This window comes from Oryctolagus cuniculus, chromosome 11 (assembly GCF_964237555.1).
Source record: "Oryctolagus cuniculus chromosome 11, mOryCun1.1, whole genome shotgun sequence".
Taxonomy (NCBI): Eukaryota; Metazoa; Chordata; class Mammalia; order Lagomorpha; family Leporidae; genus Oryctolagus; species Oryctolagus cuniculus.
Genome location: NC_091442.1, coordinates 741,993 through 766,661, shown reverse-complemented (window position 1 = coordinate 766,661; position 24,669 = coordinate 741,993). Strand labels below are relative to the sequence as shown.

Genomic DNA, 24,669 nt, shown 5'->3' with positions numbered 1-24,669 from the left:
TCGGGTCCAAACACTGCAGTTTATTGCACATAAAATAATGACTCTCAGTGTGGAATGCGCACACTGAGCGTTCTACTGACAATATCGCTCTTACGGACGGAGTGGCTTTGCAGGGGTCTCTGGGGAGTTTATTTAGGACCGCCCCTTGCAGCACGGCGCCGTCACCAAGGGGAGCGACAACAAAGCAAATAAAATTTCCGAACTACTACCTAAGAACAATGTAACTTGTTCCAGCTGCTGGAGGGGCAGGTTTAAAATGTAAATGAAATAAGTAAAAAGCAAGGCACCTTCTAGGACGAAAGAAATTACACAGGATGTAACCCTTCCAGGTATCATGTTGAGGAAACATGATGCAATCAGATCACTGAAAATTACTAATTGTCAAGATGTCATCACCCCGAATGGTCTCACAGCCACGAGTGGGCTGGTGTTGCGTGCGGACTGTGGCAGAGTGTGCTTCCACGGGGCCCGGTGTTGTGTGAGACAGGCAGAGCGCGCTCTCACGGGCCACGAGTGGGCCGGTGTTGTGTGCCAGGGGAGACAGCGGCCCCGTGTGTGGGCTGGTGTGTGTGGAGACGGCAGAGTGTGCTGTCATAACATGTGTGGGCCATGTTGGAGCCCGGGGAGCCTGTGGGCCGTGCGTGGGCCATGTTGGAGCCCGGGGAGCCTGTGGGCCGTGCGTGGGCCGTGTTGCGTGCCAGGAGAGCCTGTTCTACAGAGTGTGCTCTCAGGGGCCCTGCTGGAGCCCATCAACCTGAGTCGGGTCCCCCTCGAGCCAGACGGTCAGCTCCAGGACCAGGGAACCCTCTGGATCGCGGAGGGACGGCCGCTCGCTGCCTGAGGACTCCTGTTCAGTCCGTCACTTGATCTCCATCGAGGGGCTGCCCTGCAGGCTGCCCTGTGCGGGACAGGTGATCAGTGAGTCCGGCCTGGTCAGCTTCAGCCTTCTGCCGGTCTTACCGCAAAACACACTCTCAAATTCCTAGGGCCAAGACGGGATCGTTAGTGCACTTTCTTCGCAAGCACGGCTGCTAAGATGGGGCTGCGTCGCGAGACGGAGCCGTGTCACCCCGATTCCTGTCCCCTCGGGAGGGCGCCCGCGACAGACAGGGACTCGGGCTTCTCTCCAGCAGCTCCACGCAGCCACTTTTAGACTGTGGCAAAACCAACACAAAACGCACCACTTAAAGCACCAGTGGCGCCAGTGCCGGCTCGGCAGTCACCCCTGCCAACCGCGGACAGCGGGCAGCGGCGCTGTGGCTCTCCCGTGGGGCGAGCTCCTGGCGCGCCAGCTCTAAGAAGCCGGCACTGCAATGGCTGCGTCAGCCTCAAACCGGGCCTCCTGAGGAACACCACACGCAGAGCCGGGTCCCATCAAGACTTCAGGGCACCCACCCCTCCACGGGAGGAAAGACAGCACGGCCGACGTGCAGGGCGGGAAAACCGCCCACTCCTGAGGACGGGAACTGACGCAGGCTGAGACGCATCTCAGCCGTCGACCCAGCACGAGGTCTGGATCCCGACTCAGAGAGGCCACGGGGGGCGCGGACAGGGCTGGCCACCAGGTCAGGAAGACCACGGGGGCGCGGACAGGGCTGGCCACCAGGTCAGGGAGGCCACGGGGGCGCGGACAGCGCTGGCCACCAGGTCAGGGAGGCCACCAGAGCGGCGAGGACGTCCTGGCCGCGTCCTCACACAGCCCTGTTCTGAATGGAAGCTTTACAGCAGGGAGGATGAAGGACAGGGAAGCCAGGGGGCTCGTGCCTGCAGGTTTCCATATGCCTTTTTTTTTTTTTTTTTCCACAGCTAGCGTTAGTGAGAGACAGAAAGGTCTTCCTTCCGTTGGTTCACCCCCCAAATGGCCGCAACGGCTGGAGCTACTGCCGATCTGAAGGCAGGAGCCAGGCGCCTCCCCCTGGTCTCCCATGGGGTGCAGGGCCCAAACACCTGGGCCATCCTCCACTGCCCTCCCGGGCCACAGCAGAGAGCCGGACTGGAAGAGGAGCAACCGGGACAGAACCCGGGGTCTAGAATCTGGCGCCGCAGGGGGAGGATCAGCCCAGTGAGCCGCAGCGCCGGCCCCAATTTGTCTTTTAATTTGGTGAGGGACGGGGTCAGGTGCTGTGTTTCCTGTGCACGTGGACACCCCACTTCCCCGGCACCAGCTGCTCCAGACTTGCCCCTTCCACCGTGTCAGTCAGTCGGCGGAGCCCACGGATTCCCGGTCCTCTGCCGGGCTGTGCGTCCCGTCCGCTGCTCCGCGGTCAGGGATCGAGACGCGTCCACCGCGGGTCTCTGCTCAGCTCACCGCGGCCGCTCAGGGGCTTGTGTGGCTCCACAAATCCTAGCAGTGTTTCTCCACTTCTCCGAACAACGCCGTGGAGTTCTGACGGGCTGCACTCAGTGTGTAAATCGCTTGGGCAGTGTGGCCGCATCAGTAACGATTCTTCCAGCTCACGGACACGGGACACCTTCCCTTTCTGTGCGTGTCCTCTTCAATTCCCTCTGCGATTCCCGGGTTTGGCAGCTCTAGGGCACGGGATGGCTCTCCTGCTACTGATAAAATCAACCTCGGCTGCCTGCGTTGGCCACACCCTAACCCCCCCCCCCCCCCCCCCCCGCTCACTTCCCGGCAGCCTCTGGGCGGAGCGCGCGTGTTCCCTCTGCCTGCGATTTCCGACGACTTCGGGGCCCCACGCACTACAATCACACGGCACTGCTTCTCCTGGAGCTGGCTCAGTTCACTCGGCAGAACGCTCGCGTCGTCACGCCGAGGCAGGCGCGGGGCTCGCCGGCTCGTGCGCTCACTGCCGGTGGCGGCCTGGGCTGCTGCCGCCAAGAGCATTCCCGGACAGCATCATTCCGGCTCTGGGACAGGACTGGCCGACCGGGCGCTGGTTCTAGCCTCAGTTTTTTGAGCAACTGCCGTAGCTGTCCAGGGCTGCGTCGTTGCCATCCCCACAGCAGCGCACAGGGTCCGGGCTGCTCCAGTCCTCGCCGACGGCCACACTGGTGGCTGTGGAGCGGCGCCTCCCTGTGCGCTTCCTGCCTACCGGCGTGTCTCCCTCGGAGAGACGTCCACCTGCACGTCCTTCCTTGCTGCTGACTTCCGTTCAGTTCACATCTGATTCCAGATGAGAAGCGGAAGGGGCTTGCGGGCGACACCGACACCGACACCAAGGCCGGCCGACACCACAGTGCGCGCGGGAGCTGTGTCCGCACGTGAACAGACTCCGGCTCTCCCAGGCCTCCAGAGGCTTTAGGATGCAGTTAAGATGAAGCACATCTCGCTAACTGCCTACACCTGACACCTAAAGCAGACACAAAGTAGCTCCCTGAATCTGGCAGAGCAGAATTTGCCTTTTAGAATCACTCCATGAAAGGGAGAAAATGACCACTTCTCAGACGTCAGAGGGCACCTGAGACTCTCCAAACCATTTCCATACAACCACGAGGCCGCGCAAGGCCTCTGCTGCAGGCCGGCGGGAATGCGTCAGGCTGAAGCTGTCCCTCCAGGGACAGAGTGTGGTGACCAAGACGCAGTGGACAGACGGACCTCACTGGGCCTCCTCAACTGGAATGACGACCCAGGATCCTCTCCGCGGGCCGGCGCTGTGGTGTCCCGGTGAGGCCGCCGCCTGCAGTGCAGCATCCAGTATGGCTGCTCCACTTCCGGTCCAGCTCTCTGCCAAGGCCTGGGAAGGCAGTGGAAGATGGTCCAGGTGCCTGGGCCCCTGCACCCACGTGGGAGACCCAGAAGCTCCTGGCTCCTCAGATCGGCTCAGCTCCAGCCGTAGCAGCCATTTGGGGGGTGAACCAACGGAAGGAAGACCTTTCTCTCTAACTCTGTCAAAAAAAAAAAAAAAAACCTGCGCAGATGGAAAATTAAAAATGGACTTCGAGAGAACTCACAGCTCGAAGAGGCAAACAAATGAAAACTGCAAGATACGAAGGACGGCGCGACGACCAGAGATCGCAGCCCAGCCTGGGGCGCGCTTCCCCAGGGCAACACAGAAACCCGCTTCCAATGCACCCCAATGCACCGGGCACTAAGCAAACAAAGCAAACTCAACTCAGCACACTGGGAAAAACTAAAACTTGAGAAAGGAAAACACAGATCCAAGGTTTTAAAGAATGATCAAGATAAAAGCAAATTTCAACAGAAAAGACATGCACCCCCAGCAGGGGTGACGGGGGCCCCGGCAGCTCAGGACGGCCCAAGGGTAACACGGGGTAGATTCATCGGCACAGACAGCAGACTTGATTTTCAAAACAGATCCCAACACAGCTTTTGCAGCAGCCACACGCAAGCTACATTCATTCAACAGCGTGTCCCCAAAGCAGACAAAAGTCCCCGTCCAACAGCCCTCAAAGCTTCCACGGGGACTCTCAGCCTGCCCCGAGGCTGCGCCGGGGCCAGCCCTGCGAACATGGGGTTCAGCCGTCCCTGGGGCCCCTTAATTCCCGCTGACGCCAGCTGAGGCACCTGTCACACCACCCCCCCCCACACACACACGGAGACAGGCAGAGCCCCTGGCGTCCTGCTCCTCCTCAGAGAAGTCACGCAGCACTGAACGCGACAGACGGCCTCGGAGGTCCAGGGCAGCACCCACCGCGTCAGTGCCCACGCCCTCAGAGCGCGCCCCGGGCAGGTCGCGGTGCTCACAGCCTGCTAGAGGCCGGGATATCCTGTGCGGGCCCCACCTGCTGGTGACTACTTCTCTTGTGGGCTGGGTCTCTGTGCAGAATGGCCTGCCACGGGCACGTCACAAAGGTCAGGTGACCGTCCACACCCCACTCACACGACACGCAGGGCAGGGCTGGTTCACAAACACGAGCCTGGGAGGGGCGACGCGGGCTGGCGGAGGCAGAGCCGCCGGGCACCCAAAGACCGTCCGGCTCCGGGCTCCGGGAATACGGATACCGGGGCGCTCAACAGAACCAGCCTTCGCCCTGTGCGAGGACTGTCCTCCCTATCCTGGAGGCAAAAGACGGGGGAGGGAGTTCCTGTTTGGAGGGCGAGGCTGGTTGCAGACTTGGGGGGCCAAGCGTGCAGGCAGGGGAGGCACCCTACTGACCACGAGAGCCAAGGACACTGGACACAGATGTGGGGGGGCTCTCCAGGTCCCTCAGCTGCCCAGCTCCAGGACGGCACGCACAGCCTGGGCTCCGCAACGTGGAGAACCCGGGCACAGACCAGCTGCCGGCAGGGAGGGCTCATCCCGGAGGCTGTGGCGTGTGTCCGTGCTACTCAGAAAGCCACGAGGTCCCCTCTCATCCCGCGGCTGGCTACACAGGAGGCAGAGGGGGGCCGCACCCAGAGGCTGACGGGGATGTGGGTCTAGGAGAGGGTGGGGAGGGGGCACCTGACTCGGCAGCTAACGAGGGCCAAGGGCTTACTGCTGGCAGGGATCCCTGTCCAGCGCTCCCCCAGGACAGCGACAGGCAAAGTGAGCAGGGGCGGGGCAGGCCCTACGTCGTCGGTGCCAGGCTCAGAGCAGCAGTGAGGGCCTGACTCCAGTGTGGCCGGAGGATCCAGCCCTGTGACGAGGGGGCAGCCGGGCAGGTGGGCTGCCACTGCCGACAGGGACAGGGAGCGTGCGGGGCCGTGCTGAGGCTCGTCACAAGTGGGCCCGGTCAGTGGCTGGCCCAGTTCCTCCAGGGAAAAGCACGCAGACGTTACCGGGACAGAGGCAGCACCTGAATGGATCAACAGGGCACCTAACCCCTCCTGCGATGGCCAAACCCAGGTCCAGGCACGCGAGAGCCACGCGTGGGCGGCGGTAGGGACGGAGCTCTCTGCGCAACTCTGAATGTGTCTGGGCTTGAAATGATGCCGAAACCGAAATCACAGTAAGCAGCCGGAGCCCCAGGAAGTGCGTCCTGCAGACAAGCGGCCTCGGCCCCCGTCTCCGCCCGGGCCGTCGGCGCGGGCCACGACACACACAGCGCCAGCCACGGCGTGCTCTGGGTGAGGGCAGAAGCGCACCAACGCCACGTGCAGGGACAGGCATGAGGTGGATGCCATCATCCTCGGGCAGTGCGGGCGCGGGCGCGGCACCAGGAGGAGCCATCCTGAGACGCGTGAGACAGTCGAGAGGAAGACCCGGGCTCTGAGCGTGAAGCTGTGCGCACACAAGGTGCACACGGTCAGCGTCAGCTGCTGAGGTCGGGGCACGGACACGGGCGTCCACAGTATCTGCACATCATGTGCATCCGAACACACACGAGTGGCTGTCTGCTGGGGACGCCTGCCCCCGGCTGGTCGGCAACACGCTCCCCACTCCCCACCGGCCGCACCCCCAGCCCCCAGCTGTGCCGGTCAGCTCACGCCCTCCCAGCTACGCTTAACCATCGACACGCAGGGAAGCCTCATTCCTGCCACGTCCTGTGGCCAAGGCGTGTCTCCCCCCCCCCCACGGCGGCCAGGGATGGCTCTAAAGGCTGTCAGATCTCGGGGCGCCTTGACCCTCAGGAAGCCTCCAGCCCAGCATGCCTGGCCAGTCCGCCTCTGCCCCAGACCCTGGCCACGTGGCTGCTTGTGGTGGCCCCCAAACACAGCCGTGGCACTGTCTGAACATCTGTGGAACCCCAGCTCCTACTCACCCCCAGCCTCAGCCAGACACCCAGTCCCTGTGCAGTCCCACAGAGCCGCCCACAGAGGACCCTCCATGCCTGAACAGACGCCTCGGACGGAGAGAGACTTGTCGCGTGAAATGCACGCTGAAACCACCCAGAAAAATCGCCTCAAAACCTCAGCATCACATCTGTAAAGACAACAGTGCCCACGAAGGGGGGCAAGTTGCCATGGAAATGCGTGCGTGCACGTGCTCGGGCCGTGTACACGCGCTGGGCGCCGGCCTACACGTGCTTGGGCCGTGTACACGCGCTGGGCGCCGGCCTACACGTGCTCGGGCTGCGTGCACTCTGACAGGCCTGACAACGCTGACTGGCTTCTCGTCAGCTGACCCCTGACGGGCCCAACGACCTGACTCAGAACAAGCCACCGTGTCCACGTAACCGAGTTTATCTAATCTTTGAGCGTAAGCATACAGTGACGACAGGGGTTCTACTTCCGAGTGACAGACCTCTAACGAGTAACGCGGGGGTAACTGCACTGAAATACCCAAGAACGACGCCGCACAGCACAGCGCGGCTGGAAAACGCAACTCGAGGTCTAAGGAAAATAAAGAACGGGAAACAAGGAGACCCGGACGCGGCTGCCACGCGGACACGGCGGGGTGGGGGGGTGAGAACCTGCGCACGCACGGCCCACTGGGGCACTCCCAGGAACGCTTCCGGCGGCCACCCCAGCTCCTTCTCCAGTCCGATTCCTGCTGGGCCAGCAGCAGTGCCCGCCGACGGACTGGGCAAGGCACACAGGACCCCACAGGTCACATCCCTAAGGCCTGACAGTCACTCCTGGAGCGACAAAGCCACCAGCCTCGGCGACTGGACTTCTGACGCCGGAACCTGGACCTGAAGTCCCCCCAAGGCAGGCGCCCACGACTGCCGCCCCTCGCCCCTCAGAACCACCTGTGCGTTCAGAGAGCAGAGCAGGCTGGCCCACAGCTGACAACCACGCAGACGAGACCCAGGGAGCGGTGGCTCGTCCCAGGTCACCAGGCCCCTGGGGCCCAGCACAGAGCAGGTGCTCAGTGTCGCCGGACAGGGTCACTGCTTCGGGAGCGACGGGCGGCCTCCCCGGGAGGCTCTGCTCGCGCTGCCGCCGGGACCGGGCGTCCGTCTTCGGGAGCGACAGGCGTGGGAAGGCCGCTTCGCGGGCAGTCGTGCCCCACCGAGGGCCCGCGGCCCGCTGAGCACTGACCTTCTTGAGGGCGTCTCCGTGCCGCTCCTGAATGTACTTCAGGAACGCCGTGGTCCACTGCAGCGTCGTCGCCTTGTCCGTCTCCGCGTTGCAGAACGGAACCAAGAGATTCAACTCGTCGCAACAAATGCGGATTCTGCGCCTGCAGTCAAAATCCAAAGGCGTCACACGGAGGCTGAGGCGGGAGAAACGCAGCCAGCGTCCCAGCCAGCGGCTGCACGTGCCTGAGGCCTGCTCTCGGGTCCCGCTGCTGCTGGCCCAGGCTGCCCAGAGCGGCCCCGGCCCTGCACACGGCCTGCAGCCTCCCCTGCCGACCTCCCGAGGGCCAGGCTCAGAGGCTCCCGGCGCTGAGCGCGCGTGTGCACCCGGCACGGCATCCTGCCACTCGGAGGAGCCGCCGCTCTGCAGGCGCCAGGGCCCGGGCAGACCCCCCCCCCCCCCCCGTCCTGAGACGCAGCTCTCGGAGGCCATTTAAAGCCCAGCTCGCGACTTAGTTTGCGGTTTACACGATTCCGTGTTGCGCTCAGCAAGTCACAAAGTCCCCAATAAACCGCCCTCAGCGGCCGCACGGGTCCTCCTCACTCCTGTGTGACTAGAGCGTTTTTTAAAACAACCTTTTTTGAAATTTACTTATTTCCATTTTATTTGAAAGGGAGACACACAGGGACCTCCCATCTGCTGGCCCATCCCCAAATGTCCACGACAGCCAGGCTGGGCCAGGCGGAACCCCCTCCAGACCTCACACGTGGGAGGCCGGACCGAGGACTGCGGCGGGGGCGCAGCTGCCGCTGCACGAGGGACGGCCGCTCTCCCTGCAGCCGCACGCCGGCTCTGCTCCTTGTGCAGACAGCAGACCCCAGGGCAGAGGCAATGAACTTGCAGACGGCGTGGAATCAAGTGTGGTCACAACCCACAGCGAACACGCGGCAAAGGCCTCTCTCCCGCAGGCGCTCGGTCCCTGTCCACGGCAGACACAGCGCCCGGCGCAGCCCACAGTGAGCCCAGGAGGGCCTCAGCCGCAGTGCGTGCGCACAGCCCCGCCGCGTCCTCCAATCTGCACGTCGCACGGACGCCGCACGCACACACGCAGCAGAAAGCTGAGGACTTGGCTCCGCGTCACTGCCCGAGCGGGAGACAGCGACCAGTCCGGCCCTTTACCTGCACATGGAGGGAACGCTGGGAACGCCGCGGGAAAGCCCAGCTCACAGAGAGCAGCACAAGTAAACCCACGCGCGAGCCAACTCAGTGCCCCGAACTCCTCCTTCCCCAGCGTTCTCCAAAGAGCAAATCAAAATGCAGAACCAAGTGGTCCGTGTGTGCCCGGCGGGCCCTGGACCGGCTCCTGGACCACAGCGCTCCGGGGTCAGTCAGGGTGGCCCCCGGCACCCAGGGTCGGTGCTCAGCACCTGCCTTCCGCTGGGGAGCTGCGAGCCGCGTGCCAGGGAGACGCCGCCTACGCGATGGCCCCCAGCAAGCCCCGGGCCCTGGGTCTCCCTCGAGCCTGCTGCTGCTGGCTCTGGGAGAGGCCGCCTGGGGGCGCGGGCCCGGTCTCCCCCACACCCACTCCCCATGCGCCTCTGTGGGCCCTCACTGAGGCCAGGGCGGTCCTGGGGGCGCTGACCCGCCAGGCCACGCCCTGGTGATGCTGCTCGCCCCCGAGCATGTGGCTAACGGCGCTCTCTGCCAAGCACCAGCTCCAGGGCGGCGGCACACACGCCGACCCGACAGCCATGCACCGACCTGACAGCCACATGCCGACCCGATGGTCACACGCCGGCCCGACAGCCACACACTGACCCGACAACCATGTGCCGACCCAATAGTCACACGCCAACCCGATGGTCACACGCTGACCCGACAGCCACACGCCGGCCCAACAGCCATACACCGACCTGACAACCATGTGCCGGCCCAACAGCCACACACCGACCCGATGATCACACACGGGCCCAACAGCCACACACGCTGACCCGACAGCCACACCCCGGCCTGATGGTCACATGCCCACCCGACAGCCACATGCCGGCCCAACAGCCACACGCCGACCCGATAGGCACATGCCGACCCGACAGCCACACGCCGACCCGATGATCACACGCGGTACCTTCTGTCTCGTTCCATCCGGTTGTGCCTCTCCCGGCGCTGGGACCTCCCGCCCTGGGGCCCGCTCTGGGCCTGCTCCCCCAGGGGGCACTGCGAGGACTCCGAGGACTGCCAGGCCTGCGCGGCCGCGGGGCCCTCGCCCACGTTCTGGATCTCCCCGAGGGCTCTGCGCTCCGTGCTCGCGTCCAGCTGCCGGATCCGACTCCGATTCCGCTTGTTGATGGCCTGTTTACATAGCGCTTCTTCTTGCGGAAGAAGACGAGAGCGCTGTTTCAGTTTCTCACCCCTGCCTTGTGCCCGCCCACGCCGCACGCGTTCCAACACCCCGGGGCGGGCCGCGCAGAAGTGACTCTGACCCTGGTCCAGCTGCCACACCCACGCCAGCCCCTCCCCGTGCTGTGGGGCAGCTCACCTGTCACAAGCCCCCCTCTCGCCAGCAGACCAGACCCTCTGTACATACAGTCACCCTAATGGGACAACGCTGTTCTGACCCCAGGAGGGGGCGGGGGTGCCCCCTCAGCCGCGTTCTGACACCCAGGAGGGGGCGGGGTGCTCCCTCAGCCGCGTCGGCCCACAGCACACAGTGCCCCCGCCGCGGGCTCCCTGCTCACCAGCCACCTGCCGCACCCTGAGGCCCTGGGCCCCAGTGCTGGTTTGGCCGGCGCGGGCTCGGCCGTGTTTGACCCCTGCCCACAGGCACCGCCCAGGGGCTGCTCGACGCTCACTTCTGCCCCAGACACATGACAGGGAGAAACCACAGGACGGCCGGGGCCGCACCCCCAGCCCAGCGTCTCCAGGCTCGGACGGCCTAAGCCGTCGTTTTGCTGGGAGGACTCAGGACTAAGCTCCAAGGGCCCGGGTCAACTCGCAAGGCGGGAGGCACCCCTTCCTCGGCGGTTTCTTGAACTCCGGAACTTTCTGAAGCCCCCAGGGCCCCCTGCCCACTGAGGGCCGTGTCTCCTTGGCCCCCTCCCCCGGCGCTGGTGGACACCAGACCCCTGCCTCGCGGGTGCTCCTGGACCTTGATGAACCGGGAACCCCGTGCGTCCACCAAGGCACGGCGGGTGGAGCCCCTCCCAGTCCTCGGCTCCAACGCTGGGATCCAGGACATGCCGACGCGACGGGGGCCCCTGAGCCGCACACACCGGCGGGGCTCCCACGAGCAGCCGCTGTCGCCCCCGCTGCCCGAGGCCCAGAGGGCGCCCAGCACCGGCCGCGCGGCCCCATCTTACCTCCCACTTTGATCCAGACCTGCTCGGGCAGCGCTTTGTTTCTGCTCCCCAGCGTCTGCTTGGTGGACTCGATCTCCTGCTGGTAGCAGAACGAGAAGGCGCGGGGCAGGCCCACGTCCTGGTGCTTGGCGGCCTCCAGCATGGAGCAGGCGCCGCCCGAACTCTGCGGGGAAAGGAAGCGACAGCGGCCTCACCGCCTGCGCCGCGGCCCGCCGGGGGCCCTGACGCGCCAGCGGCCCGTGCGGCCGCACCTGCGTGGGCGCCAGGCCCGAGGGCCCGCCCGCCGAGCAGGCGCCGGTGGTGAAGAGCGGGTAGCTGAACTGCAGCGCCGTGGCGGCCGCGCTCTTGTTCTTCACCAGCGCCGTGCACTTGCTCTGCTGCTGCAGGGGCACGTTCATCAGCTCGGACGGGTGTCGGATCAGAGTCACCAAACTGCCAGGCAAAGGACAACCCGGCACGTGAGCGGCAGGTGCACCCCGGCGGCCCCGCCCCGCGCCCCGCGCCGCACGCACTTGTTGAGCGCCACGCCCGGCGGCTCCGGGGGCTCGGGGCCGCGCGGCGCGGGCGGCGGCTCGGCGGGCATGCTGTTGAAGCGGTCCTCCAGGCGGACGCGCACGGCCGACTTGGCCCGGGCCTCGGGGGCGCCGTCGGGGCCCGCGGCCGCGGCGCCCTCCTTGGCGCCGTCGGGCCGGGCCCGCGCCCCGGCCGCGTCCGCGCCGCCCGGGGTCTTCTCGGCCGCGCCCGCGCCCGGCGCGCCCGCCTCGCTCAGCAGCATCATGCGCAGCTCCTGGAAGTCGATGTGGCCCAGGCAGGGCGCGTCGGCCGCCAGCGCGGGCGGGCACAGCACCGGGTAGACGGGCGGCGCGGCGCCCACGCCCGCGCCCGCGCCCGCGCCCGGGCCCGCCAGCAGCGCCGAGCTGAGGCGCGCCTCGAGCTCGCCGTCGGCCGCCTCCATGTGCGAGTAGAGGATGTGCTGCAGCTGCGTGTACTCGATCTCCGTCATCTCCACCAGGCTCAGGTCGGTGGTCGTGAAGCTCAGCCCCGGCTCGCCGAGCGCCGCGTCCCCGCCGCCCGCGCCCTCGGGGCCCGCGTCGCCGCCCGCCGCGCCCGCCTCAGGCGGCGGCTCCCGCGGCCCGGGGCCCGACATGGCGGCGCGGCGCGGCCCAACGGCGGCGGGGCGCGGGGACGCGGGCGGCGACGCGGGACGGGGCGGCGGACGCGGGACGCGGGCGGGGCAGCCGGCCACCCGGCCCGAGAGGACGCCGGACGCAGCGCCGGCCACCGCGGGCGCGCCGTTGGGGGGCGGGAAACCGGTGAGCGCCGCGCAGTGCGCCTGCGCCGCCCCGCCCCGCAACGGTAACCCCACCCCCTGCGCCGGCCACGCCCCTCCGTTACCCGCCGCCCCGCCCCCGGCCCAACCGCCTGGCCGCCCCGCCCCCGCCGCCCCGCGGCGGCTGCGCACGCACCTCTGCGGCCCGACAGGACGCGCCTCGTGCGCCGACGGGCGGGCGGGCACCACGTGCCTCACACGCGGGCCCTCGACGCCCGTGCCTGGCCACGCCCCCAGCGACGGCTGCGCGAGCACCTCCGGGGGGGTGGTGCCATGTGCCTCACGCGCGCGGGCCCTCGACGCCCCTAGGCGGGGCCACGCCCCCAGCGACGGCTGCGCGCGCCTCCGCGGGTGGGAGCCACGTGCCTCGCGCGCGGGCCCTCGACGCCCGCGCCCGGCCACGCCCTCAGCGGCGGCTGCGCGCGCAGCGCCCACTGCCCGGCCACGCCCTCAGCGGCGGCTGCGCGCGCACCTCCGCGGGCTTGCGGGAGCGGTGCAGGGCGCCGAGGCTGGGCGGACTCGCGGGGTCGCGGCCTGCAGACGGCGGCGGGGGATCCGCGCTCGTCCCGGGGCGCCACCGCCGCGGCGCCCGCCTTCCTGGGCCCCGGTGCGGCCGGAGCTGCCCAGGCTCTGCCGGCTGCGTGTCCAGAACCCCCGCTGCTGCTCTTCCTGGAGAAGGGGCGTCTCCGCTCCCGCGCCGCCCACCCGCTGTGCCCGCGGATGCCCCTGGCCGGGCCGGGTGCCCGTCTCCGGGGCACTGAGGGAGCCGCTTTCCCCAGAGGAACCGGACGCCGGCCTCGGCCTGCGGTCAGGGTGTGCACGAGGTGGGCCCGGGGGCCGCAGGTGACCGCGGGCCCGGCGCTGGGCGGCATCGCCGGGCCCCTGCCCCTCGTTCCCGCGGCCTGTGCCTCCTGCCTCGGCCTTTGGGCAGGGTGCGGGCTTGCCTTCCCGTGGGCAGCTCCGTCACTGCCCACGTGCTCCTCCGTGGACGCTGGGGCCCGCCCCACCCATCTTCAGGGAGCGCGCATTCCGTGACACCTGTGTGTCCGCCGGATGCCTCGGGCTGCCCACGTGTGGCAGGTGGAAATCCCAACTGAAGCGAGGAGAGGAAGGAAGAAGTCGAGGAGCCGAAGCCACTGCGGCCCCGTCGTGGCTGTCCCGGGCCTGGGCAGTGGCCGCGGTGTGCGTCCTCGAGCCCGTGTGTCCCCCTCTCTCCCATCCTGGGCAGCTGTCCTCCCAGGGTGCCCGGTCCCCGTCTCTGCAGGTGGTCGACTGGGAGCTCCACCTGCCGGACACTGTGGCCTCCGGACCCGGGCGCCTGTCTACCTCCTGTGCTGGCCAGTGTGCTCATGAGGATGTCCCCTGGGCGCACCTGCTCACAGCTGGCATGGACACAGGGACTTGCTGACAAGCTGAGTCGTGGCCAAAGCACCACACCGACACTCGCGATGCCCGCCTTTGGGACAGGCGACGTCCCAGGGCGAGGTCGGCACCTGCCCACTCCCTCCCAGCGGGGGCGGTGCGCAGCTGGACGGGCCAGGCAGGGCGGGGGACCCTGGCCAAGGGGCATGGCCATAGCCACACTGTGCCTGACCTCTGTAGCCAGTGGCTCCCCGTGAGGCTTGTGGCTTTGTGGTTCTTGCTCTGAAAACCCAAGGACCCCGGGTCAGAGCCCAGGCGGGGAACCCTCCTCCCTGCATGCCCCGTCTGTCATGGATGGGGCTTGGTCCAAGGTCAGGACAGAGCCCCAAGAAGGCGCCCACACCCAGCCTGCAGCTTCCCCGGGCTCAGGGTGGACGCCTGCAGGGGCCACGGCACCCTGTCCTGGAGGCCCTGTGGGCAGCAGGTGAGGGCTGTGGGAGGCCCGGCTTGGCCTGGGCCACTGGGCCGTCTGGGGAGTGAACCAGCAGGTGGCCCATCTCTGCACTTCAAGTTGTCATCTCTTAGAAGGCTCAGTGAGGCGGGAAACGAGAACTTTCTGTGGATGTTTATTCTGCTCAAGTAACAAAACCTATCAAGTCCCGTGTTTAATGTACAGTGATATAATACTCTGCAATATAAAATACAATTTACAGAAATTTCTATCAAGTAAACCTAAAGGAACACACTTGATTTTTACATTTGTGTATTTAAATTAGAAAAATTTGCTTTATATGTAAAAAAAAACAACAAAAACCGAACCCTTCACATCCTACCAGACGCCGGTTGACGGGCGCGTGGCTTGACCGCCGCCCCCCGCTGCGAGGCGACCGCGATGGAGCAAGGGGCTGCAGGGAAGACACGAACTCTCTCATCTTACATCTGTTTTATGAAAACATAAAAAATTACCGAAGTCTTGTCTGCAGTCAGGTGGATCAGCCGGGCCGCAGGGGCCGCCCCCGCGCTGACTGTGCGAGCCCGTGCCATTTGGTCACCTGGGAAACAGAGCTGGGAGCCGGGGCCCAGGAAGCGCTGCTGGCGGTGAAACCCCAGTGCACCCGCCCTCGAGGTACACCTGTGGGTTGATTTGCTCTCACATCTTTCAACAAATTGTTATTTCAAATGCAAGACTTTCTCTACTAGGACGGATGCTGGCTTTAAGTCACGTTTTTGAAAGAACGCCTTTGAGGGGGCAAATAAAAACTGAGCCAAACTGCGAACTTCATCTTTTGGTTTCTGGATTGAAATTTGTAACTCAGATTTCTTTATAGCGAAAGAAAGATATATTTGTAAGTTTCGGGTTCCTAACCGTTCCGGACGCGCGTCTCGGGCACCGGCCACCCCGGCCACGGCTCGGCACACGCAGGCATGCGCGCGGCCAGGGCCTGTGCTGACCGACGCCCCCACAGGCGGGAAGCCAGCAGTGGTGTGGTCCAGGGCCCACCGAGATTCCCTTAAAATTCACAACAGTCAAGTTACTGGAAAAGATAACTTTATAATCTCAAAAAGCAATATGCTTTTGTGGACACGTTCCCATTTCTGTAATTTTAAATGGAAATATTAAAGAGTTCTTACTTTTAAAAAAGTATCAGAATTTTAAGAGGTGAAATTTTGTAAGAAACCATTATACACAAAATTACAGTCATTTCTGAAGTCCAGAATCTGCTATCTGCGTCTACGTTCACAGCTATTTCAAACTATTTGTTCAACGCATTTTATGACCTTGGCTTTTGAAAGGACCTGTGGGGGCTGGGCCTGTCCGCACAGGAGGACCCCCTGGTCCGGGTGGGCCGGGCCCCTAGGCCTGGGCAGAGGCGGCCTCGGCCTTGGGGTCCCGCGCGCTCTCCTTGCTCTTGCCCTGGTCCCTGCGGTCCCGGTCGCGGCCCCGCTCCCTGTCCCTGGCCTTCTCGCGGTCCCGGTCCCGTCTCCTGTCTCTGTCCCTCTCCCGGTCGCGGTTCCTGCTCCGGCTCCGGTCGCGGCTGCGGCCCCGCTCCCTGTCCCTGTTGGCGCTCCGCTCCCGGCCCCGGTCCCAGTCCCGGCCGGAGTCCTTGTCCCTGTGCCGGTCCCACTCGCGGCTCCTCTCCCAGTCCCGCTCGCGGCTCCAGTTCCTGCCGCGCTCTCGCTCCCGCCTCCTGTCCTCGAAGCCCCGGCCCTGCCGACTCTCGGGCACTGGGGCTTCGGGCTCGTCCACTGGTTTGTCTTTGGGTCCGGCTTCAAAGCGCTCTCTCGGCCTCCCCTCAAAAGCCTGGCCTCTGTACTCGTGGCCTTTGGCCTCCCGGAAATCGGGAGACACCCACTGCGCCTCGGCCTCGGGGCCCTGTCCGGATGAGCCGGGGCCAGCCTCGTCCCAGCGGTCCTTCCTGTGCTGCGGGGGGTGGCTGGGGAGCTCGAGCAGCGGCCGGGGCCCCGGCTTCAGCACCTGCGGGGACTGGCCCTGGAAGTGGAAGCGGGCCGGCGTCTGCTCATTCTTCTCAGGAAAGGGTGCAGAGCCCCTGGGCCCAGCAAACGGCAGGGGTGCGGGTGCCCTCTGACCTGCAAACCTGGGTGGCGAGTTCACTCTTTGTTCTTCAAACTGCTGTGGCTGAACCCCCCTGGGGCCCGGCATGAAGGCTGGCGCTTGGCCTCTGGGGCCTTCAAACTGGCCAGGGTGGGGCCCACGTGGACCCACAAAATGGCCAGGGGGTGGTCCTCTCTGGCCTCCAAACTGGGATGGAGGGGGGCCTCCCCGGGGTCCTTTGAGCTGAGACAGCAGAGGCCGTCTCTGGCCTCCACACTGGAAGGGCACGGGGCCCCTGCTGCCCACGCAAGGGGCTCGCTCTGGTCCTTCAAACTGGGCGGGCGGGCCGGGCGCCTCGCTGTACGGGGGGTCCTGGAAGTCCCGCTGCTCCCCGTGGAGGTCCTTGCGTTCTTCAAACTGGGTCGGCGCTGCTCCTCGTGGCCCGCCGAGGAAGGGGGGCGAAGGGCCTCTGGCGTCCCCGTAAGGAGGGGGCCCGTGCTGACCCGCAAACAAGGAAGGGATGGGCCCCTTCTGGGCCCCGAACCTGGCAGGTGGAGGCCCCCTGGGCCCGTCGCTCGGAACGACGTTCTCCTCGGGAAATGAAGGGCCCGGCCCCCGTGGGCCTGGGAAGTTGGAGCCGTGAAGCGCCGACACCCCAAAAGGGCGGGCCGGCTCACGCTGGCCCTGAAACGGGGGCGGGGGCGCCCCCCCTTTCTGCCCAGGCAGGGGGAACTGGGCGGGGCCCTCCCCAGCCCGGGCCAGGGGCTCTCTGCCCATCTCAGCGCCGGCGGCGGGGCCGTTGCCCTTGCCGGCACACTGGCTGTGTCTGGGGCTCTCGTAGGGGGCCCCACCGAGAGGCCGTTCCTGAGCCGTGAACGCGGGGCCGGGGAAGGGGTCCCGCCCTGCGGGGGAGCAGAAGTTCTGCCCGTCGCTCTGCAGAGCGAAGCCAGGCTGCAGGGCGGTACTCGGGGGCGTGGGCAGCAGCACCCTGCGGGCAGGTCTGGCCAGGCCGTCCCCGGCTGCCACGGGATGGACGCCCTCCATGGGCAGCTGGCCGGGGTTTCCGGAGTACTCGCCCCTCTGGCTGTCCTGGGTGGGCATCAGTGGAGGTTTTTCACCTGGAACCCACGGAGGAGGTGTCGCCTCTTCCTCCTCCAGGGCCTGCACGGGCCCCTGGACCCCGGGAGCCCCTGCGGGAGGTCCCCTGGCTGCAGGGCCTGGCTGGCTGCTGCCTGCTGGGGGTTTGACGGGCCCAGCCTCGCCACTCTCCGCGGCCAACCGCCTGGCCTGCCGCGGGTCCCGCCGCTGCCGCGCGTCCGCACTCTGCTGCGCCACGGGGGCCGCGGGATTTGGGGCGGCGGGCGCGGCGGACCTGTCTGGAGCCTGCTGCTGCTCGGGCTCCAGCAGCTCGCCCTTAGTCAGAGCCGCCTTCGGGGGCGGCGACATGAGCGCGTCCGACACGGAGAAGTGGGCCATGGACGCGCCCACGGCCGCCCTCTGCTGCCGGAGGGCCTCCTCCTGCTCCTCCAGCTGCCGCTTCTGCTCCTCGATCTGCTTGTTCAGCTCCTCCAGCATCTTCTGCTGCTCCACCAAGGAGGGGGTGGGGGCGTCAGGGGCGCAGCCCGCCGCCCTCTCTGCGGGCTCTGCCCCAGCGCCTGCACACATCCTGTTGGGCAGGTCGTCAACCGTCACTTTGGCTTCCTCTAGAATCGTCTCATCCTCGGGGTCGTAGGCCACCTCCTCCCGCTCCGTCGCATCGGGAGCCGACTCCGTGTCGCGGCGAGCCCCCGGCCGGGCGGCGGGCTGCGCGCCGAAGGCTCTCTCGGGGCCGTACTCCTCCTCGGGGTCATAGGGCCTGTCGTCCTCCTCCTCCACCGGAGCCTTCTCTTTGGAGAACTGGCCGAACTGCTGCACGATGGGGTCCAACAGAGGGGCTGCTGGGGCCCCACTGTCCAGCGGGGGGGCCTTGGGGTCCTGGTGGGGAGCCGGGGCCGCCCCCCCAGACTCCTTGGCCTGGGCGTCGAAGGACTTCTTCTTCCCGAAGAGAGCCTGCAGGATGTGTTCCAGCGGCGAGGCCGTCTTGGACGCCGGCGCAGCGGCCGGGGGTGCGGCCGCCGGGGCCGCGGGTGGCGCAGCAGGAACCGAGACGGTGCCAGCGCAGCCAGGCTTGAGGGGTGGCAGCACTTTGGACACGGGCGGCTCTGGAAGAGGGGGCGGAGGCGGAGGGGATGCAGGGGGCGTGGTGCTGACCATTGGGTCTGCAGAGCAGAGCGGGTACCTGGAGGGCCTCTTGTCGCTCAGGGGAGCCGCGGGGACCTTGGGGCCTGCTGAGATGTCAGCTTCGTCCTGGAGTCGGCTCCGCCTCTCCTCCCCCTTGTCCAGCTCGGCAGTGTTTGAAGGGCGTTTTATTTTTTGACAGATCACAAGCCCGAGGATGATATTGGGACGCGGACACTCAAGACCTGAAAAACAAAACTGGTATTAAGATTCTAAATCTGGTCCCAGCCCTCGGCGAGGTCAGTTTTATTCAGGGCTCTCTCCAAGGGAATGTTGAAAAGGCAGAGGGAGACTGGGACAAACCCAAACACCTGAGCAGCTTACTCCAAGAGCCCGGGGGATTCCGATCCGTGACGGCACGAGGCCACCTCCCCAGTCCTGACCGTGGCCTTCTGAGCGGCAGCCACAGACCAAAGCCCACGCAAGCCGTGAACAGACTCCCCCAGGGTCAGATCCTGTGGGAGGGGCTTCTGCTCCAAGAGCCTCGGGGAGGCGGGGCTCCATGCAAACGTCCACCGCTAGGCCTGGAGGGCTCAGGCCACGGAGCAGCCGCGTGTTGTACACGGAATCTGGCTACTTGTCCTTTCAGCTGCCCTTCCTGTCTCTACCCCACTAAAACATTCTAACAGTGAACGAGCAATGCGTGACCAACAACAGTGCATAACCATCCATAAGGCATAAGTCATTAGGCAAACCCATTAGTCTCTGGCATCAGAATTGCAGTGTGGAAAAAAAGAAAAAAAAGACGTGGACTGAAATGGCTAAAATAAATGCCTTTTACGTTCAAGCGTTCCTGGATCAAGAACTACTTAACGCTCAAGTCTCTGCTTACCGCCATGTGGCCTGGGGATCTGTGCTCAAAAGCCCTTATTTCTTTAGAATTGTGCTAACGTGGATCAGCCATGTTGCGGTCCCAGTATGGACCCCAGCCCTACACGTGATAAACCAAGAATGCCAAGAGGGGAACCCAAACCTCCAAGTCACAAAAATCCAACTTGGGACACACACACACACGAGTCATCGATGCAGTCAGCCAACTGCACGCTGGACTGCCTTGGGATCACTGCACACAGAGGCTTCCTTCCTGCAACCAAGACGGGGACTAAGACCTTCCTGTTCTCTCTGTGACTTCCAAAGATGATCACAAGTCTTCAGAGCTCTTTGGGGCACCATCACGCAGTTCTAACCACAGCTGTCATGGCTGTGGAGAGGCTGGGCAGGTGGGGGAGGCGGGCCCCGCCCCACGGGGGGAGAAGCTTGCCGCTCCCCTCCCCCACCGCCACGGTGGGAGGTCTCCACGTGCACTTTGCAGGCACGGTGCCCAGGCTCCGACGCGGGCCAGCACCCTGCCACGTCCCTCCCTCACGGACATGCCTCCCAAAACGCCCTCTGCCAGCCCTCCTTGGTTAACAGTGGGCCGGTGGGGGGAGGGGCTGCACAGGGCGGGCAGCCGGGGAGCCAGACAGGCCACAAGGGACGTCACACCCACAGGCCCCTGCTTGGCAACCGATCAAGCAGTTTCCTTCTCTGTGAGCGTGAACTACGGGTGTTCTAACAGAACTTCTCCCGCTGGGTGTGCGCAGCAGCTGCTACTCCGGAACACCTGACTTATTCACAGCACAGCCTGAGGGGGATCGATTTTCAGTCGCCGCTAGACAGCTTCGCACAGCAGCAGCAAGGGCTCGGCGGGGGGAAGCCGATGGGGCCCCAAGGGGCTGAGCCACCTCGCACAGGAACAGGTCCCATGACAAGGGCTGCTGTCAGGCTTCTGGCACAAACCAAAGTCAGGTAGGTGGATAAACCACAGGTCCCAGGCGAGCCAGCGCTAGGCCTACCTAGCTGGACCTGACAGCTGCTCTGGGCTCGGCCTTTGCTGCCCCACTCGGCAAAGCCAAGGTGGCTCTGATCACTCGGCATCTCCACACAGCTCCCTAGGGTGGGCTGGAGCAGGATGCAAGTGCTGCCAGTCCTTAGCATAACGCAGCCCTGGCCTGGCGCAGGGCCGCATGGGCACTGGGACTCCACCTGTCCTGCGCCTCAGAGGCCACTTCACTGCCCCAGAGCGCGCTCTACACTGGGCCTGCAGCCTGGCATCAAAGGCCACACGTCCCGACCACGTCCCGGGTCTGGGGGACGGGCATAGGGCCAGGCGTCTGCTCTGAGCACGAACCCCAAGAGTGCCAGGCGTGGCAGACCCGGCTGCAGCCGCAGGGCGGTGCAGACGAGCCACCAGGCGGGAGGGTGGGTACCAGACCACCCTCCACCACCACAGAAGAGAGTGGTGGCCAGGCCCACTCCCCTCCAAGCCCCCAGAGGGCCAACGTTCCCCACGCTGTGCAAACAGCCCTGGTGAGCCCCGCGGGGCTGTGTCCCCAGTCTTCCTGGTGGAAGGGCTGGCTTCAGACGCAGCGATGAGACCAGGACACAGGATGAGCAATCAAGGAGCCAGGGACACGTGTATCTGGGAGGGTGCGTGCCGGTCAGAGACGGGCTGTGCGCCCAGCAGTGTGGGCACAAGCAGGGGCCCTCCAAACCCAAAGCCATCAACTGACCCCCTCACTGCTGAGTGAATCGGGAACCCTCTTCTGTCAAATTTCCAAACCTGCTGGAACACAAAGCTGTGTGGAAGTCAATAAACGATAGTTCTTAAGTATAACTGATAGAGACTTGGCAAATATGGGGGGAAAGAGAATACTTCCTGCACCCCACCCCCACACGCACACGCTCAGACCCACCCGCCCAGGCCTGCACAAAGCCCTGGTGGGGGGCTGTGCTGCCACCGTGCACTGTGCCGGCTTAGGAAAAGCAGGGCAGCCAGGAGCTACCGAACGGTTCTGATCCAAACAACAGTGACCAGTTTCCAGGAAATACTTTATTGATTCAGAAGGAGACAGCAGCACGTGCATGCACCTCGCTCATCACAGTTTCAGTGCACAGCTGTGGGTACAGACACACGACACCCTGCTTACCTGGCAGACGAGGGTCCCCACCTACTCAGGCAGCAGCTCAAAGTGAGCAGACACAAGGCACCATGGTGGTCTGTGCTGGGCACAGGGGCCTGCTGATGGCCTGGGAAAGCAGGGAGGACAGCACGAGTGCTTGGGCCCCTGCACCCACCAGGGGGACCCGGAGAAGTCCCGGGCCCTTGTGGCCATTTGGGGCGGGAACCAGTGGATGGGAGGTCTCTAACTCTGCCTTTCAAGTAAGAAACAAACAAACAAAAGGCACTCTGGATGCGCACGTCTCTCCGAGAAGTGGCAACACTCCGGGAACAGGACCCTCAAGGGGCCAGTGCCCTCGCCCCTCATCCGGGGGAGCTGCGGGGCTGGATCAGGCAGCCAGCCAAGCCCTCCTGACTCAGACATGGGCTGGGGGTGCCAGCAGCAGTGTGGCTGTCCTGGCTGCAGTCCTGGTCCCGTCGGGGTCGCGGTTGGAGCCCAGCACGAGGCCCCTGGCTGACCAGTCGTCCAGGAACAAGGCTGGGACTGGGACTCTGAGGTCCCAGGTCTCTGGCTAAGCACACCGTGGAGCTGGAGTTGGCTAAGCTGGGAGAAGGTGGCCACCTGCACTGGGCTGCCCTGGAAACAGTGCTACGTGACCCAAACCGTCACCGTGTGACACAAGACAAACCAGGACTTGCATGGACAAGTCTTACAGATGCCCAGGACACGGGCGTTCCCGGAAAGCTCGGGCAGGCGCAGGGATGCTCCGGACGCTGCTCTGAGGCGCACGGCTGTCGAGGACCCGGGGACAGCACCCTCCAGTCACTGTGGCCGAGCACAGCTGGACAGGAGCCCAGCAGTGGCCAGGAGCCAGGGCACCACCCCCTGGCTGTGTTCACTGCTCCGCAAGTGTGAGCAGCAGGCCCGCGGAGGATGCGTGCTGGCAGGGGCACCTGGGCCCGGTGCTGGCTGAGGACCGACGTGGCAGCCCACCCCGGGGCTATTCTGTGTTCGCCACCTGAGAACTGAAGGGCAGCAGCCTCACTGTGACCCTGAGCGCAGGACGCGGGGCCCACACAGACCCCACAGTCCTGCCACCTCTGTGACTTAGGCCGCAGGTGGCGTGGGCAGCAAAGGGATCCCGGGTAAGGGACACCGTGGGCCGCTGGGGCCAGGGCCGGCTGTGCGGTATGTGTTCGTGTGGGACAGCAGGCTGCCACGCTCGGCACAGCCTGTGCTGGCCAAAGGCTTCCGTGCAAAGATTTAGGCTCTGTGAGGACAGGAACCAGGGGGATGGGCCCCAGCTTCCCCCAGCCAGCCACACGCGTGCGCGCACGCACACACACACACACACACACACAGCCACGCTTGCACACCTTGAAACCAGGATACACATGTACACACCTGTATCCTGAAAATGCCAAAGTAGTGTCCCAGGCAGGGCGGGCCAGGCTGAGCCAGGCCAGGGCAAGGCTGCTGGGCTGCAGAGGGTGTTTGGGGGCACAATCGCACTGACTGCTACTTTCCTAAAATCCTCCTTCCTGTTTTGAAACATATTTGCTCTTCACCGTGGACAGGAACCCGGGGCTCTGCCTGCCCCTCCGGCCAGCATCAAGGCCTCAAGCGAGCGCTGTGAGGGTGAGTGTGCAGCCACGCGGCCGGGCACCCAGTGTGCCTCTGGGTGGTCAGTGCCCCACACAGCTAGCGTAAGGCAAGCCTCCTCTCCCCCAGCGCTCCTCACGGGGAGGTGCTGCACCTCTGTCCTCTCGCAGGCGACTTCCCCACGCCCCTGCCCCGACCCTGCGGCAGGGAGGGAGACCCTGCTCTAGGTTGTCACGAGGGGCTCCAGGTGCACTGCTCCCCCCGCTACAGAAGAGGCTCTGCACAGCAGCCAGCATCTCATCACGGCGAGGGGCGCTCGTGCCCGGGGCCGGCCAGCCACTCCTCCCAGGCGTCCGACAGGTCAGCTCCAGGTTCTTCGCCCCAGCAGAGCCAGGCACGTCCTCTCTCCACACAACCGCCTGCCGGGCAGCTCAGCTTCACCCCGAGCGGTCTGACAGCCCAGATTAAAGCATTTTGCTTCTAACAAGTATTTGGCTTTAAAATAAAATAACACAAGGCCGCTGTTGTGGCATAGCAGGTAAAGCCGCCACCTGCAGTGCCGGCATCCCATATGGGCGCTGGCTGGTTCGTGTCTGGCTGCTCCAGTTCCAATCCAGTTCCCTGCTAATGGCCTGGGAAGGCAGTGGAGGATGGCCCAAACGCTTGGGCCCTGCACCCACGTGGGAGACCCGGATGAAGCTCCTGGCTCCTTGCTTTGGCGCGTCCAGCCCCAGCTGTTGTGGCCATGTGGGGAGTGAACCAGTGGATTGAAGATCTCTCTCTGTCCCCTTCTCTAATTCTGACTTTCAAATAAATATATAAATCTCTTTTTAAAATAATATAATGCTACCCAGCCAGGGATTACTTAACCCTGGGATCACTGACACCAAGTGATGGCTTCACGCACACCGAGCTCCAAAGGGAGCGCAGCCTGGGCCCCGGCTCAGTTGGGCGAGGGCGGGGCCTGGGAGACGGGTCTCTGGCCTCTCCACGCGCCCGACTGGCCTGCGTGTGCGAGGCAGCGCGGGCTCTGAGCACCTGCTGAGCCCGGGGTGGGGCCGCAGTGTGCTGCGGGCAGGTCCTGCTGCACCCATCAGTCTCAGGAGCGCAGTGGCTGCCCAACGCCACTTCAGCCTCTGAGGGGTCACAGAGACCACGCACGCTCCCTCGGAATCACCCTCAGTCCTGTACAAACCTGAAGTATTTCTAGATTACGTTACAAGTGGTCCTGACAACATCCTACTTCCTGAGAAATGAGCAAACACAAGGTAGCGGGCCGAAGCTGGCAGGATCCGGTAACAGCCGAGCAGCGGCCTAGAAGCGACCCCTCTAGAAGCGTCCTGTGTCCCGGTGAGAAGTACCGGCTGAGGTGCTGCCGCCCGAGGGACCCAGGCTCACCCATCCAGGGTGGAGGACCGAGAGCCAGGCCTCCCCTCTTC

The 24,669-nt window shown here is 65.1% G+C and overlaps 2 protein-coding genes and 1 long non-coding RNA gene across 9 annotated transcripts in view; 1 reads left to right on the top strand and 2 right to left on the bottom strand.

The window, feature by feature from the left end:
* Positions 1-12,459, bottom strand: TCFL5 (transcription factor like 5). 2 transcript variants are annotated; one of them, XM_008253334.3, is made up of 6 exons: positions 11,676-12,459; positions 11,415-11,595; positions 11,164-11,326; positions 9,933-10,176; positions 7,829-7,970; positions 1-982 (listed from the first exon to the last, which is right to left on the bottom strand). In XM_008253334.3, the coding sequence occupies exons 1-6, from the start codon at positions 12,308-12,310 to the stop codon at positions 860-862; spliced, it is 1,488 nt and encodes a 495-aa protein (XP_008251556.2). In that variant the 5' UTR covers positions 12,311-12,459; the 3' UTR covers positions 1-859. The 2 variants fall into 2 exon arrangements, with proteins under 2 accessions (XP_008251556.2, XP_051685392.1); XM_051829432.2 differs by having other exon boundaries at positions 9,933-10,173; positions 11,676-12,456.
* LOC138844263 (uncharacterized) lies at positions 11,975-14,820 on the top strand. The gene is made up of 2 exons (XR_011379812.1): positions 11,975-12,181; positions 14,692-14,820. It is a non-coding gene; the product is annotated as an uncharacterized lncRNA (long non-coding RNA).
* Positions 14,469-24,669, bottom strand: part of DIDO1 (death inducer-obliterator 1) — a 42,406-nt gene continuing 32,205 nt past the window's right edge. For 5 of the 6 annotated variants that reach the window (XM_051829427.2, XM_051829425.2, XM_070051621.1 and 2 more), the window contains exon 17: positions 14,469-18,871. In XM_051829427.2, coding sequence (XP_051685387.2) covers positions 15,711-18,871 — 3,161 coding nt within the window. In that variant the 3' untranslated portion in view covers positions 14,469-15,710. Of the gene's footprint in view, positions 23,726-24,669 lie in introns of all 6 variants that reach the window. The other variant, XM_070051622.1, reaches the window with a different exon arrangement.